Source organism: Prorops nasuta, unplaced genomic scaffold, assembly GCF_024137725.1.
Source record: "Prorops nasuta isolate Cenicafe-Biocafe unplaced genomic scaffold, Cenicafe_Pnas_1.2 PNAS00022, whole genome shotgun sequence".
Lineage (NCBI taxonomy): Eukaryota > Metazoa > Arthropoda > Insecta > Hymenoptera > Bethylidae > Prorops > Prorops nasuta.
This window is the reverse complement of record NW_027116819.1, coordinates 155,334-170,029: the sequence shown is the minus strand read 5'-3', so window position 1 is coordinate 170,029 and position 14,696 is coordinate 155,334. Positions and strand designations below refer to the sequence as shown.

General features: G+C 40.6%; 2 protein-coding genes across 2 annotated transcripts; one reads left to right on the top strand and one right to left on the bottom strand.

Moving 5' to 3' along the window:
* Nucleotides 1-340: 340 nt before the first annotated feature.
* Nucleotides 341-3,097, bottom strand: LOC136781351 (uncharacterized). The gene is made up of 4 exons (XM_066740207.1): nt 2,846-3,097; nt 1,849-1,989; nt 1,011-1,271; nt 341-576 (listed from the first exon to the last, which is right to left on the bottom strand). Exons 1-3 carry the CDS (start codon nt 3,048-3,050, stop codon nt 1,075-1,077), a joined length of 543 nt encoding a protein of 180 aa, XP_066596304.1. The 5' UTR covers nt 3,051-3,097; the 3' UTR covers nt 341-576; nt 1,011-1,074.
* A 4,282-nt stretch (nt 3,098-7,379) lies between these two features.
* On the top strand, nt 7,380-14,245 carry LOC136781432 (uncharacterized). Its single transcript, XM_066740343.1, has 2 exons — nt 7,380-12,297; nt 12,395-14,245. Exons 1-2 carry the CDS (start codon nt 7,380-7,382, stop codon nt 14,176-14,178), a joined length of 6,702 nt encoding a protein of 2,233 aa, XP_066596440.1. The 3' UTR covers nt 14,179-14,245.
* Nucleotides 14,246-14,696: the final 451 nt, after the last annotated feature.

The window sequence follows — 14,696 nt, the reverse complement described above, 5'->3', positions numbered from 1 at the left end:
ATACGAGAAAGAGGAAAATTGCTCTCTAAAATTATTCTTTTTATAATACTATGGCATCTATGTAATTCTCCTAAATTAAAAAACTTTCTAAAGCAGCCGCGAAGGGAAAATTCAACTTTAAAGCTTGTTTCTGAAATAAATAAATAAATAAATAAATTAATGATAAGTTTAGCACAGAAATTAAACAGCTTGAAATCAGCTTAAAAACAGAATTTTAAATGATTCGAGAAGCTCAGTGTCAGAAATCTCTAGGAAAATCTAACTGTAATTTTTTTAAAATATGACTTTTAAAGATTAAAAAAAAAAAAAAAAAAAAATACGCACATGACACAACCTTGAATGTTAAGATAATTGCTGTTGAGCTATAATAATTGACATATACTTAAAAGAGAAAATACGTAATAACTTGGTTGAAATCATTGCTCGAACACCACCGGGTTCCATTACGATGGGAGGTCATCGATATTGGCCTGGTTTTCGATGTGGTCAGCAGATCAGTAGTTTCTTCCTCTAACAACAGGATGTCAACGGCTCGGTAGATTCCTTCCTTAACAACGGGATGTCGAGGCAACTTTTCTAATAATAAAGCCAATGCTATAGGATCATAGTCGATCAACAGTTTGCAATGCTTAACAATAGAATTTCGGTTTACCGTCATCTCCCAACGATAAACTTGGACATGGAATTCCAACAGGTGTATAATTTGAAGCAATCAGTTCAAACGTTATTATAGTTATTTTTCAACCAATTCGCAATTAAATCGTTAAATAATCTCGATAAGACAAAAATCTTCAATGCAGCCATCTCTATATAGTTACATAAAATTGTAATCAATATAAAAATGTAACGATCGACGAGTGGCTGCTATTTCACTACGAGTCTTTGATCACTAAAATTAAAGTAGTACACGATTTAAAAGTATCTTGGCTTTTTTTGCTACAATTCTTTGCTATTTTTTATACACCTTTGATAATATTCCTGTGACAAGTATTCATTCGATTGCAACTTACTTTTGTTAAAACTTGGCGGATGCTCGTCCTTTTCTACGATAGGACAATTTCAAGTGCTCGATTATTAGTAGTAATAACTCTTGTCCCCGGGACCACCAGCTTCCCAGGCCCCGTACACCGGGCCATGTATTTGCGGAGGTCCACCATGCAAGTGCACGTGTACTGGTTGTGGGTATCCCTGACCCCCAAACCCACCACTGTGCCAGCCTCCTGAGAACTTGGCTATGAATGCAGCCAGTTTGAGCACCAAAAGCGTGACGCCTGAAAAAAGGTATTTTTTAATATTTGCTCAAATCTCCGGGCAAACAAGTTTGATTTTAACGTAAGTAGAAGAATACCGTTCGTTATTTACTTTAAATTCTAGTAAGAAACTTGGCAACCATACTTGGTAAAATCTAGAAAAAGGTATTCACTTTGTAGTACATTTTTTACAGGATATTAATTCCTATTACAGCAATAGACGCGAAGTGGAGTATGCAAAAGGTAATTTACCGATAATAATAATTATACAGAACAGCGAGGCTCAAAGTTAAAAGATTCTACGTTAAATTCATCGTCGGGAAGTTATTCTTTTTGGTCCAAAAATCATTGACAATGTTTCCGTCAAAGCTCCATGTTTTTGTAACGGTAATTGCACACTCGTCGAGTGCGACGGAAAGTTGTCAGAGGTTCGAGGCGCGTGAAGGAAAAATGAGCGTGTAAACACCGGGGGCACGATCCTTTTAGTCATAAACGGGTCATCGATGTCTCCTAATCAGGTATTCCCCCTGGGCTACCCTGACACCGTTACTTTTTTACGAGTAACACTTTCCGTTACTATATGTATACGTAAACTTACCAACAAAGAGGCCCTTCAGCGATATCACTGTCAGTACTGTCAGCATTGTCATCATTACTCCCATTTTGTAAATCATCGGCATCAACAAAAATTGAACTCTTTTGTGGGCTCCGAACGTCCGGCCTTCCGCAACTTCGGTTTCTACAAAAATGCAAAGAGTGTAATAAAAACAATGCTATTTTTTGTAAATTTCAAAATAGCAACATAGTAAATAATACTGCAGTTCATGGTCGACGAAAGAGGTTCGTTAGAATCGAGCTCGACGACGAGTGATCCTCGTTGGTTTCTACGATTGTTCGCAGCATATAATTGACGAGAGAAAATAAACAGAAGGAATTCTAAATTATACACGGATGCTGATTTAGCGAAGGAGATTCGTTTCCTATAAATCTCAATCGCGAATAGTCGGTGCAATAAGGATAATAATATATTATAAAGTGTGTAACGGTGATCCTCTGTTGGTTTTCTTTTAAAGGAGCCGATAACAATACTATACGCGAATTACCAGCTCGTAAAACTGCAATTGACTACGAGACTGTGCATTCCACTTGTCGCGCATCCCATTATTTGCAACTTCGCCAAACGTCATTATTCCAGCTCGAAAAATAAATATTTACTTTCCCGCCAACCAATTTAGCATAGCTTGCAAAACACAAATCTATAACTCACTCCATCTTCCAATTTATCCTCCCAATCTCTCTCTCTCTCTCTCTCTCTCTCCCTCTCTAGCGTAACTTTACCAAAAAAGGTCTCTCGCGGGCTCTACCCTACATTTCCAAAGTACAGTTATCACAAAATCGCTTGGTAATCCTTCATCGATGTGCAGCGAGCGTCAAAGCTCTGCTACGAAATCAATTAGAAAATCTACGAAAGGTGACAAACATCATAAGAACACCATACATATATATATATATATATATATATATATATATATATATATATAATAACAATAAACACCTTCCAGATGGAAAAATTGACACAAGAAGAAGGGACTTACTTTTGTCTTCCGGTCCAAGAATGTCATCCAGGAAGTTCCTCAAGGTATCCACGTCCTTGTCAAGGTCGGACGACACCGTGAAATTTGTGGAGCTACTCGAATGTTCCCGAAGATTTGCCTGGTTTCCATCGAGAGATATCGCGGATCTCGCAAGGAGGAGCAATAGCAGAAGGATCGGAGGGTTGATCCGGCCAATGGGCTTCATCCTGCGAGGGTTGGATTGGAGTCGATGGAGCACGTGACTGCAGGGAATCCTTCGTGGCTGGACGCTTGCGTGATCGCGACGACGTGTTAAGCGGACTTGTACGAGGCGCCGTATGATTCGGACGAGCGTTGATTCGAGCACGATTCTTCTTCTTCCTCTTCCTTATCCTCCTCCCCTCACCATTCTCAGCCAACTTATTCCTCGCCTCACCAACCAGCCACTCTGCGCAGATCAACACTGCGCACCGTCTTTCGGCAGCCTGATTGGCCCTCCTCCCTTGCGCTCAAATTCAACAATTATTCCACGCGCGTTTCAACCCGGAACTCTTCAGCGTCAAATATTTGAATAAACGCTCTCATTGTAAAGCTTAATATGTATACCTACTTTGGTACTTTCAATTTTTCCATCGTTCGCCTTCCAACTGCTTTCACTCTGCTATGCTTTTTTTTGTTCTGTAATATAATCTATTTTTAGTGGAAATTGGTGGTACAATTTTTAATTATTTTCTTGGAGTTTATTTAGTGACGACTGTTTGGGATTTATTTTGTTGCTTTTATATATAGGGACACACGTTACAAATTGGATACGAAGTGGCACACGAATTGCATCGTCTATAACCGTGCAGGAATGTAGTGTTCCGAATAACACGCTATATCCTAATTTGAGAGTAGTACGATGTATGTGTGTGTGTGTGTGTGTGTAACATCATGTAAATGCACTCACGCGCTGCTTTCGAGCTGTTGTTACATACGTAAAATTTCTATCGATGGTATAAAGTGTCGCGTAAGGAGAGTTGGTTTTTATAACATTTTTTTTTATAATAATAGGCTGATTGATTTTATTGAAATTTTCTACAAGATTTTGAATAATCGACTATGCATTAAATGAGTTGTTCATGTTAAATGACGGGTCTTCAATTATCCATAGGTTATTAGCTTCTCAAATTGAGCATTGAATCTGCAGTCAAGGATCATTGGGAATGCTCTTTGAAGAATGGTAATTGTTGTCACTTGTTTCTCTTCCTCGCAGTGTGCTGCTTGCTTGCTTTCAGCGCAGCTCTATTGGAACGTGTAACGAGGAAATTTCGATAAAAGCATGGAAAATTAGCCGAAGAACGTAAAAGCGTTTACCCGGAGAGATTTCTGTAAGTATAGTACCAAAGAAAAGTGTTACGATCTTATGCATCTCTGATATAAAGCCGAAGGGAAAAATCTGTGTCAATTACGTCACGTCTATGCTCTGTTTTCTCACTCTGATAATGATATTTCACCCAAAGAATTTGTTCTTCAGGATCGTTTAAGATTAAGTAACGACTGCTGGTTGTTTTCGTGAACAGTTATCACAAGGATCGCAAGGTTCAACGATCGGCACGAATTGAGAGGTTTAATTCTTCAGGGGTGAAGATGAAATTTTAAAGACTCGAACACAGAGATTGAGATCGCATACCGTTCTGACCAGTTTGACCGATTTTTTCGAAACGAATTAACGAAACTAACAGTTCCGGTAAGACAGAATGAGGAAATAATTACGGTTGTACGGTCAGGTGTTAGAAGGTACCATTACGAAGAGGCATGGTCGAAGAAGGAGCTTAGGCATTGTGTGGGGATGTGCTATGTCCTACTTTCCACATCACTGTCACGGTCACTGTCCGATGGTCATTCGCGTATATACGACCGTCACCTTGCAAACAATTGTTTCTGCCCATGCATGATTCGCTAAATCTTATTCCTTGATTAAATCATCATTTTGCATATTTCGTAATGCTGGAATTTCTGTAGTCACCTTTCTTTCAAAACCTATTAATTTTGCGAGGAAAAAGTTGTATGTAATTATTATTACATTAAATTATATGCCTTTATTATCGTAATAATTTTTATAAGTTTATTCGTAATTGACACAATTATTTTATCTTGAAAAACTGTAATCATTGATTTTAATCACTTTTTTAGTGTTATTTATGAAAACTTTCTTGATTGTAAGTCTTGGAAATAATTGAATAACAGTTAAAAATTAAACTGTACGATTTAAAATAATTGCATAGTTTTTAATTGTAAAGATTTTTTCAACAAATATTTCCAAACATGGATAAAGGTGAATGTTTTGTTTTTGAAGCGAGCGTTACGCCATCTTAGCACATTTTACTCTTAATCTCGGCAGGAGAAAGAAGGTCGATAAGGAAGTTAACTAAACTTTCAGCATTCAATCGGTGTACTCACTTGCAGTAATTTTCAAATTAAAAAAATGCAAGAATATTATATGAAAACAAAAAATACAAGTAAAAATTGTTGATTAGAGTAATCCATAATTTAATCAATATTATTTTTATTAAACCGACAATCAAGGATCCTGCAGTTTTTTGAAAGAAAATTCAATGGTTAATTAAGATAGCAGATTAATAAAATTGTACTACTTTTTCGATACAATAAAGTTGTAGGAAAACCCAAGGACAATGCTGGATTGAATTAATTTTTAAATTAGTCGGTACAATAGACGATAGAGAGGAAGGCTGTAATTTCGATATCGAACAAAGGAATAGAAGCTTTGCATTCTCGGTTATAACAAGCACGAGGAATAGCTGCAATAAGCTGTGGTCTTGAAATAGCAACTCGTAACCGAGATCAGGAGACGATAAGGTACTTATGGGAGGCTGCGAGCACACCTTCAGCCACTCGAGGAGACAGAGAAAGAAAGCTGATACAGGTTTACAGCATCATTGGCCGAGAGTGCATCCAGTTAGAGGGAAGGGGGAAACAGCGAACGGCCATCTTGGAAAATAAAAGTTGTAACAAAAATGCGCCATCCGCTTCTTCCCCCTCGTCCTTCCCTAAAGACTCGATTCCACCAAGGACTAAAAATTCAACCCCTTAAAGTAGCCTGTCCGTATCAACTGGAAAACTGCAAAGCCTCTTCGCTTTATTTCGCCAACATTCTCAACCTGCTATCTCTCTCTCTCTCTCTCTCTCTCTATCTCACTTTTATTCCTTCCTTTTTCATCCTGCCATTCGAGCTCGTTATCCCCTGTTTTTACATTTTACAGCAGTAATTGCAAACTCGATTTTTCTTCACTCGACTTCAAATCTTTGACATCCTTGAAAATCCAATTTTGCCTAGTATTTATCGCAACGAAATTATGGTGTTTCGCTTCCGAATGGAGAGTATTGTGGTAAAAGTTTGGAAAAAAACTTTAAAACTCGAGTATTCGACGGAAGGAGATGCAAGGTTTTTGTTGCTTCGAATCAGCACGAATCGAAAGCACGAATGATTCTTTTTTCTCTTTTCCATCTAGGAAACTGGTTGCTCTGTTATTTTCCAAGCATCGCGCTTCAAGGTTAATTGGCTGATCACGGTCATGCACGAAGAAATAGACCAAAAAGTAAACTCGGATGACGGCAGATCTATTCCTTCTACTGTGTTTTTAATATCCAATAAACATATCAATTCATCCCGATCCTTTAACGATCGCTTCGTGATCAAATCCGTGAGAATATTGTTTTACAAACAAATTACTGTACAATTTATGGCTTCGAGAATTATAATACCACTCGTATAAACACATCAAATTATTGTCAAAGTCGTGCAATGACCTGATTCAATTCCTTGTTCCAATAACCTAAATTAAACTTTTTAGAAAAAAAAAATAATATACTATAATCGTTGCAAAAAGGAAGAATTTAATAAACCTTGTAATTTGCTGTATCTCCGTATTATTTTCCAGTTATTTCTTTTATTTTTCTTCCACTTGAAAATTTCAGATCTAAATTTATCAATGCTTTTGATACAGCACGGACAGTCCTGTTTATTAAACTAATGCATCATTAAGATTTATAGCGAAGGCACTACACAGCAGCTTTAGCAAAATTACCTATCGAGGATCTACACAATTTCTCTCAGAAAACACCCATCTGTCTATCGATCAAAGTGGAGCGAGATATTAATATCAAGGCACCACTCCGATTAGGCACAATGAGCATCGTTAATTCATCAAGAATTCTCTTCCCAACAATATAACGTTAAAATAAAATATTTTTCAGTTCCAGCTTGACATACCCAACAAACTCTCAACGACTATCATCAATAAGAATAATCGTGAAACACAAATATTTAGCAGACACGATTTTCAAGGAAAAGTACCAGGAGAATAAGTTGGAGCTGCCCAGCCGTTATGTTACGAGCTGGTAGCAGTGGAGAACCACCCCGAAGACGAGTATAAGAAGGAGTCGTGCAAAAATGGAAATGCCGGGTGGTTCATGAACGTGGCGGAGGATGGTGTGCTGGCAGGTGGGCGTTGGTATTGGTAAGAGAGAAGCGGTATACATGGCATAAGGCGTAATGTGTCCGAGGATAGAGAGGATCGCTGGTGGCCGAGACATTCGCCTCTCAACCGCGACCATGAGAGCACTCAACTCAGCCAGTCCACGGCCGGTGAGCTCCGTTCTTCCAGTTCCGCGACTATTTTTTCTCCTCTTGCTCCTCTTCGCCTGTCTGCTGTCGTCTGCGCAAGCCAGAAATGTTCCGGTGGACAAATCGTTCGAAGCTGAGCCCGAAGGTCCAACGGTGGTCGCTGAACAGCTGAAGGAAATTCCAGCTAAGCCGGTGGCGCGTGTGCTGGAGGAGGAGAAGAGTGAGAGGGAGAAGACTGATGCTGAAATTACCGAGGACGATACAAGCGTGGCAAAGAAGAGGAAGAGGACAGACGTGAGCCTTCCTGGTAAGTCTGATAACGAGGAGAAGATTGGTGTGCACGGTAGTCTGGTGCAGGGGGTGATCAGTGATGGGATCAGGAGGTTCGACGCCCAAGTAGAGCCTGAATACGTGGTTGATGCCAAGACTGTGGCCAGTGAGTCGGGGTCTTCCGGGGGAGGTAAGATCGTGGCTTCCGGAAGTATCGCTGGGGACCAGCAGACTCAGAAGAAGAGGTTCATCGAGGATGGCACGGTCACAGTGGAGGAGCCTAAAGAGGTCATCATCAAGGCTGATGACGAGGAGCCTTCTCTGGTTGGGAACGAAGCTAAATCGCAGCTTGGCGATCGGGCCAAGGAGGATGCTGAAGAGCGCTTGAAGGTCAAACAGGGAGACGTTAAGGTGCAGGAAATTAACGAGCAGCTGGATGGTGCTTCAAGGTCGGAGGAGAAGGCACAGGCTGATGGTGCGGAAGGGATCGATGATCGAGCTAATAACAATCTTAGGAATTTGAATGAGAAGAGTGAGAGTGTGGATGATTGGGGGAGCGTAGGAGATAAAAATGTGGAAGATGGTAAGGTTAACAGAGAGAATAGGGAACGAAAAACTAAATATAAGAGTACGGTTTATTTGAATGCTGAGGAAGAGAAGAATTTTAAAGGTGTGCAAGAAGCGATTGTGGATGATCAAATTAAAAAGTTGATATCTATTCGGGATGATGCCTTAGGCTCTGCGGTTATTGTTAAGGATAAAGTGCAGGATGATGCGAGGAATCAGAGGAGCAGTTATATTGCCTTGGATGGTTTCAATAACAATGTTGGAAAGGCTCGTGCAATGTCGAGATTCGAGTCTTGGAAAGAGCAGGCGTTGGCTCTTCAGGAGCAAATAAAAAATAATTCCTTCTTTCAACAACTGCGTGAACAAGCGATCGAGGTACTTCCAGATATTCCGAAATTTAACGAGAATCAATTGTTGGATACCCTGAGGTTCATTGTAAACTCTAAAAAATTAGGTCCGTCGAACGTATCCTATGTGAACAAATTGGATTCGAATGTATTGAGTAAAAATCAAATGGACATTATAAAGTGTACCGAGCAATTGATCGATCCCAAGCAGCGATACGATTTTGTATCCAGTGTGACTAACTGTATCAGAGGATTGAGTGTGTGGAATTGCTTGAGAACGTACGTCTGGCCTGCTATAATGGAAAATGTATCACCTGCGATTGCTGAGAGATTGCCTAACTTCCCAATAGAGATTACTCTGTCAGATTTATTTCCAGGGAACAGGGATAAAGCACCGAAAGCAGCATTTATACAAGCTAGACAAAGATTGCTGACTCCAGAGACAATACTATTAAGTATCCTGAAGGATGCATTGGACGTTGGCTTTGTCGATAACAGATTGCCAACGTACATCGATCCGAGGAACGAGACTTTGAAAAAGCTCTTAACACCGAGTAGAATAGAGATACTCCAGATCGCAGAGAAACTTTTACCATTGACAGCGCGACGCGAGTATTCCGATAAGATGTACTCGTGCATACAACGATTCGAATACTTCAGTTGTGTAAAATCTTTCGCATGGCCATTGGTTAAGCAAAGTTACCCTGCACTACCACCATTTCCGGAATACCAAAATTGGTACCCAACGATAGCCGTGTATCCCGAATATCCTCTGGTACCACTTCCAAATTTTCCTGAACAGATAGGCCAGTTGCCAGAGGTCATCGATGCCGATGACCCTAGATTGAGGGCGTCCAGACCATCCACTATTATCGTACATATGTTGCAAAACACTTTGAGACAGATGAGTAAAACGGTACCACCATTGTCTTCGGTAAAACCAGGATACGTTACTGTGATACCACACGAACAGCTATTGTCGATCCAAATGGCTGAACAATTTCTACCAGCACAATACCGCGCCGAATTTGTACAGAAAACCATGCAGTGCATTCGAGACTACGATTACACGACTTGTATAAAATATTCCACCTGGCCCACCCTCAGGCAATTCGCCCCAGGTCTTCCTGATTTTCCAGATTTTAGTGGCTGGATACCAGACTTCTCGCTTCCTGATTTCTCCTTACCTGATTTCTCAGATTACTTGCCCAATTTTTCGGATTACATTCCAGATTTTTCTAGTTTCCCAGACATTTCGGGCTATATTCCCGGATTTGCGCAGGAAACAGCGTCAAGTGCAGAGCAAACTCCGGTAGAGCCAGCAGCGTCAGATAACTCATCAGCCATTCCGCAACAGCCCCCGAGTGTGAAGAAATCGGATGATCCTCGTGATAAATCCACGTTTCTCGAGACCAAAGTTAAGGAGATACTGACGAAGGTTCAAAGCTCGGTAAAAAGAACGCCCGAGGTACCACCCGTCATCGTCAGTGGTAACGTAGTGATTTTGACCACCATAACGGAGGAACAAGTAAAAATTTTGAGATTGGCCGAAAACGTGATTCCTCCACCTGAAAGATCGCGTTTCATATTTCAAGTAGTCTCTTGCTTGCAAGCAACGGACGATTTTATAAACTGCACGCAATATATTATCTGGCCTTTCTTAGGAGTTTACGTAGAAAACTTGCCACCGTTTCCCGTTTCCGGTAGTCAACAACCTCAGTCACCGGAAGTCTCCACGGATTCGTCAGATCCAGATAAAACTAATTCCACATCAGATTCGATAAAAGAACTTTACCAGGATAATCCAGACTTCTCTAAACCAACCATGAAACATAGCATACAGTCGAGAGTCAACGAGGAAAAAATTAGCCTTCCAGTCATCAGTGTTACCGGAACCAGATTCGTGCCTATCTTTACGGACCATCCGGAAGTCGTGATGTTAAATATTCTAAGATCCATTCAACTGTCGTCACCGCCTGTAAATAGTCCCGTCCAACTGTCCAGAACTCCAGAATTCAACAATTATTTGAATCAGCAACAAGAGACCATCATTAGGATTACGGAAAGCTTGATTCCGGATAACATTCGGCCGAATTTCGTCAATAGAATGATAGATTGCGTTCGTGAAAATAATTTCTTGCTTTGCTCGCGCGACGTTCTCTGGCCTACTCTAACGGAATATTTCCCAAGAATCCCAAGTTTTCCCAATTTTCCCAATTTATCCGACACATCGACTAGAAGTAACGTGACTTCTTCGGACAAGCCGCAAAACTTGACAGAACCAACTAGTCCAATTCCTGATAATAATATTCTTTCCGAAACTAATGTGAAGACTGGTCAACACGGTGATGCCACAGTCACCATTACTGATACGAGATTCGTCCCAATATTCTCTGATCATCCCGAAGCAGTTATATACAATATATTGAGAGCGGTTCAATTGTCCACTCCGAATCTTCCATCGGCAGAAATTCTTCAGAAATCCAAAGAATTTTCCAACCTCTTCACGGAACATCAAATGAACATAATTCAAGTGGCTGAAGCCCTTTTGCCAGAAAACGAACGATCCGACTTGATGAAAAAACTGATGATTTGCGGGAGTGAGGAAACATTCCTGGAATGCTCCAAGAGCATCATTTGGCCTTCGGTTACTAGATATTATCCAAGGCTGCCGAGTTTCCCAAATTTTGGCAACACCCAGAATATAGCGAGAAACAGATTGCACTCTGAACAGGCGTTATCGCTCGAGACGAAAGAAGCTGATAATCGCGTGAGGATGGAAAATATGGAGGTGGAAGTGGAGGAAACCTTAAAGAAGGGATTGCTGAAACATTTGAAGACCAATGAAAAGCTCTCCTATTTGGATACCAGTAATCCAATTATAGCTGCTCTTTTAACCAGCAGGCAAGCTGATATAATTAAGTTGGCCGAAAGTGGAATGCCAGATGAAATTCGTCCTACGTTTATCACTAGGATGATGATATGTATTCAGGTTAATAACTTCATTGGCTGCACTCAGAATCTCAGTTGGCCAACACTGAAACAATTTATTCCAGAATTCCCAGATTTTCCTGATTTCCGTGACTACCATCCAGAGCTACCAAATCTTCCACAAACACCAGATTTCGGGGGTCTGCTTCCCACCGTTTTACAATTTCCTCAATTACCAGGGTCTTTCGGTGATTTAACTCAATTTCCTGCTTATCCGGAGATCCCCAATTTTCCAAAATTTGGTGGTTCCTTAAAAACATCGCAAAAAATGGCAGTTCCTCAACCCAGTGTCCCGGTACCTCAGCCTGCTATTCCCGAGCACCAGTCACAAGCACAAACACGTTCAGAGGTGAAGGTTAATCCTAATGCTAACGCACAGTCGCAGTCTGAGACGAAGATCGAGGCTGCACCTGATCAAGCACAGTCAGAGGTGAAGGTAGAGGCTGAAACACGAGCAAATGCACAATTTCAGGGTAAAGTAGATGTAGAATCAAAGGCACAAGCGAAGTCAGAGATGAAGGTGGAGGCACAAGCACAAGTGGAGGAGAAAGTAGATTTAGGAACTCGAGCACTATCCCAAGCACAAGCACAAAACCTACAAACCAAAATAGGACCAGCTTCTTCCATTCCTGCACAGCACGTAGGAACCTCTGCAAACACTCCGTCAGTAGGTGAATCTATTATGGCTTATAATTTTAAGGCATTTGACGCTTGATCGTTGATTAATACCCAAAACTATCGATCCTTGACTATGTCGAACATTTTCAGGAAATCAAGGAGCAATACCAGGATATCCAGGTCAACCAGAAGGCATCTTCATAGATATTTCCAGGGAAAGAGTTAGTCTACCTGAAGATTTACAAAATAGTTTACCTCTAAAGAAACGAAGCAAGCGAGATGTTGTAAATTTGCTCAACTCCTATCCCGATGAAGGCACTGCAACCGAGTATCCCTATGAGAGCTTCGAAACCGAGTATCCACATTTTACGAAGAAATTCCCAAACTTTACGGAATCCGAGTTCCTTCAGCTTTTGGTAAATGTTTCCAATAACAGGGCTGTGGGGCCTGTAAATCTCGACAGGGAATATTACGTCGATACACTTGGAGAATCATTTAGAAAAACTGTTACAGCCGATCAGTATGAAATCTTGAAACGAGTAGAAAACTTGATACCAGAAGCATCCTCTCGAGGATTTTTGCAGCAGGTTGTTGCTTGCATTCGAAGTCTGAGTTTCATCAGATGCATAGGTATATTTGTGTGGCCAATGATCAGCAGTAATCTTCCATCCCTCAATCCCTTTGGCAGATCCATGGAGGATGGGGTCCAGCAATATTTTGGAATGACGACGACGGAATTCGAGGCCGAGCTGCTGGCTAGAAAGAGATCGATCGAATATTCTCTGATAGATTGGTACAAGTCCCTGTCAGAGAACAAGTTTCAAAAAGACATTGGATTCGTGAGAATTAAGGGCTATGGAAATGGTGAAATAGGTATAAGAATTTTGAAGAAACGTAGCGCCAGGGCATCGAAAATTAAGGATAACAAGAACTTGCCCAGTATACTGACCATAATTAGTGACATCATGGAAGAGGTGCTGGATCAGCGACCGGACCATGACAGGAAAAAGGACAAGGATAAACGAGTGAAGAGCATCGAAGATCCCCACGTCTCCTCGGATTATCAGTCGTTAAAAGAGACCGATAAGAAGGTCTCTTACGACATTGAACGGTCCAACAACGATGACAAAATTATCAATATGTTCATTGAAAAAATCAAGACGAACGCCAGTGATTATGCCGATGGTGATGTGAAGCAGTACCTAAGTTCGAACGATCCCTATAAAGCTTTCGAGCTTCTCTTTGGTCCTCGACTGAACGAAAAATTTATGGAGAGGCTCAATGATTTGAGTGAGCGACACTTGCGATCTGTGATTAAGAAGAGGCCGGAAGATTATAAAGAGATTAATATCCTTCCTTTGGAGGCTCAGGGTAACGACAACAGTAAATTGGCTGATGAAACTCAGCCCTTGGAGCCGAAAGTAACCTATGACCTTGAAAAAGAGTCTTCTGATGATGGGAGTCAGCAGAGTAGCGCAAGACATTTTCAGGATTTAATTTGGAACAAGTTTTCTAATAAAAATAACGTACGAGATTCCAGTGAGGAGAACACAATTTCGATGGATGATGACGAGACGAGTACAGAGTTATCTTTGCAATTACCCAAGCTGGACGAAGATATAATATCAAGAAAAAGTACCAGTGCACTGATTCATCTGGGTAGGAGCATGAGGCATAAAATGATGCAGATGATGCCTGGTCTTGGTATCATGGCTTCCTTTTTCGTACATATGGCTCTTGCACATGCTCGTGCAGCAGCTAACGTGGCCGGATTTCTCAGCAATATGGCTCTTGGTTCCGCGATGATCGGAATGATCCGTAATATGATGTTTGGACCAAGCACCCATCCTAAGATCAAATATGTTTATGACAATGACAATATGGGACCCGGGGTTATCTGGCCTCAAGGTTACAATGGGAATTACTATGGTTAATCAGGTTTCCATCTGGAAGAATATTATCGACCTTTAAATATCTCTCTCTAAACTCGTTAAAAACAAGACTGACAACGAAATTATAGCATAGAATTGCTTTAATACTAATTAGACTCTTCGGATCAGTTGCTTATTTTTTTTTTTTTATTTGATTGAGGGTATTAGGAGAAACAAATGAGTAATATCGGATAAGGGATGAGTATAGAAATCAGTAACCTTGAGGGTGGTCCGTAGAAATGTCCAAGTTCAATAATTAGAGTTAAAAGTAACAAACTTTAAGGTATAATGTGTGCGGCTTAAAAACTGCAATGTGCACGAATAAATAATTGCATTCTGATAAATGGCATTTCCCGTTGGAGATTAAAGCTACGAAAAAATTGTCCATCGCATGAAAGTATTTATTTCATTCTCGTGGGTTTACGGTGGTGGGTAATCGTCATACGCAACGTTGTTTATGATCTCTGTATAATCGCAAAGCTCAAGTAATCAGTATGAGAATCTGTAAGGCGTCATTATCA

Excerpts from the sequence above, each read along its gene's own strand:
- LOC136781351 (XM_066740207.1), bottom strand. The coding sequence starts at position 3,050 with ATGAAGCCCATTGGCCGGATCAACCCTCCGATCCTTCTGCTATTGCTC. Across the intron at positions 1,990-2,845 it reads TCTTGGACCGGAAGACAAAA|AAACCGAAGTTGCGGAAGGC; the intron begins GTAAGTCCCTTC and ends GCATTTTTGTAG. Across the intron at positions 1,272-1,848 it reads GCTGAAGGGCCTCTTTGTTG|GCGTCACGCTTTTGGTGCTC; the intron begins GTAAGTTTACGT and ends ACCTTTTTTCAG.
- LOC136781432 (XM_066740343.1), top strand. The coding sequence starts at position 7,380 with ATGTGTCCGAGGATAGAGAGGATCGCTGGTGGCCGAGACATTCGCCTC. Across the intron at positions 12,298-12,394 it reads TGCAAACACTCCGTCAGTAG|GAAATCAAGGAGCAATACCA; the intron begins GTGAATCTATTA and ends GAACATTTTCAG.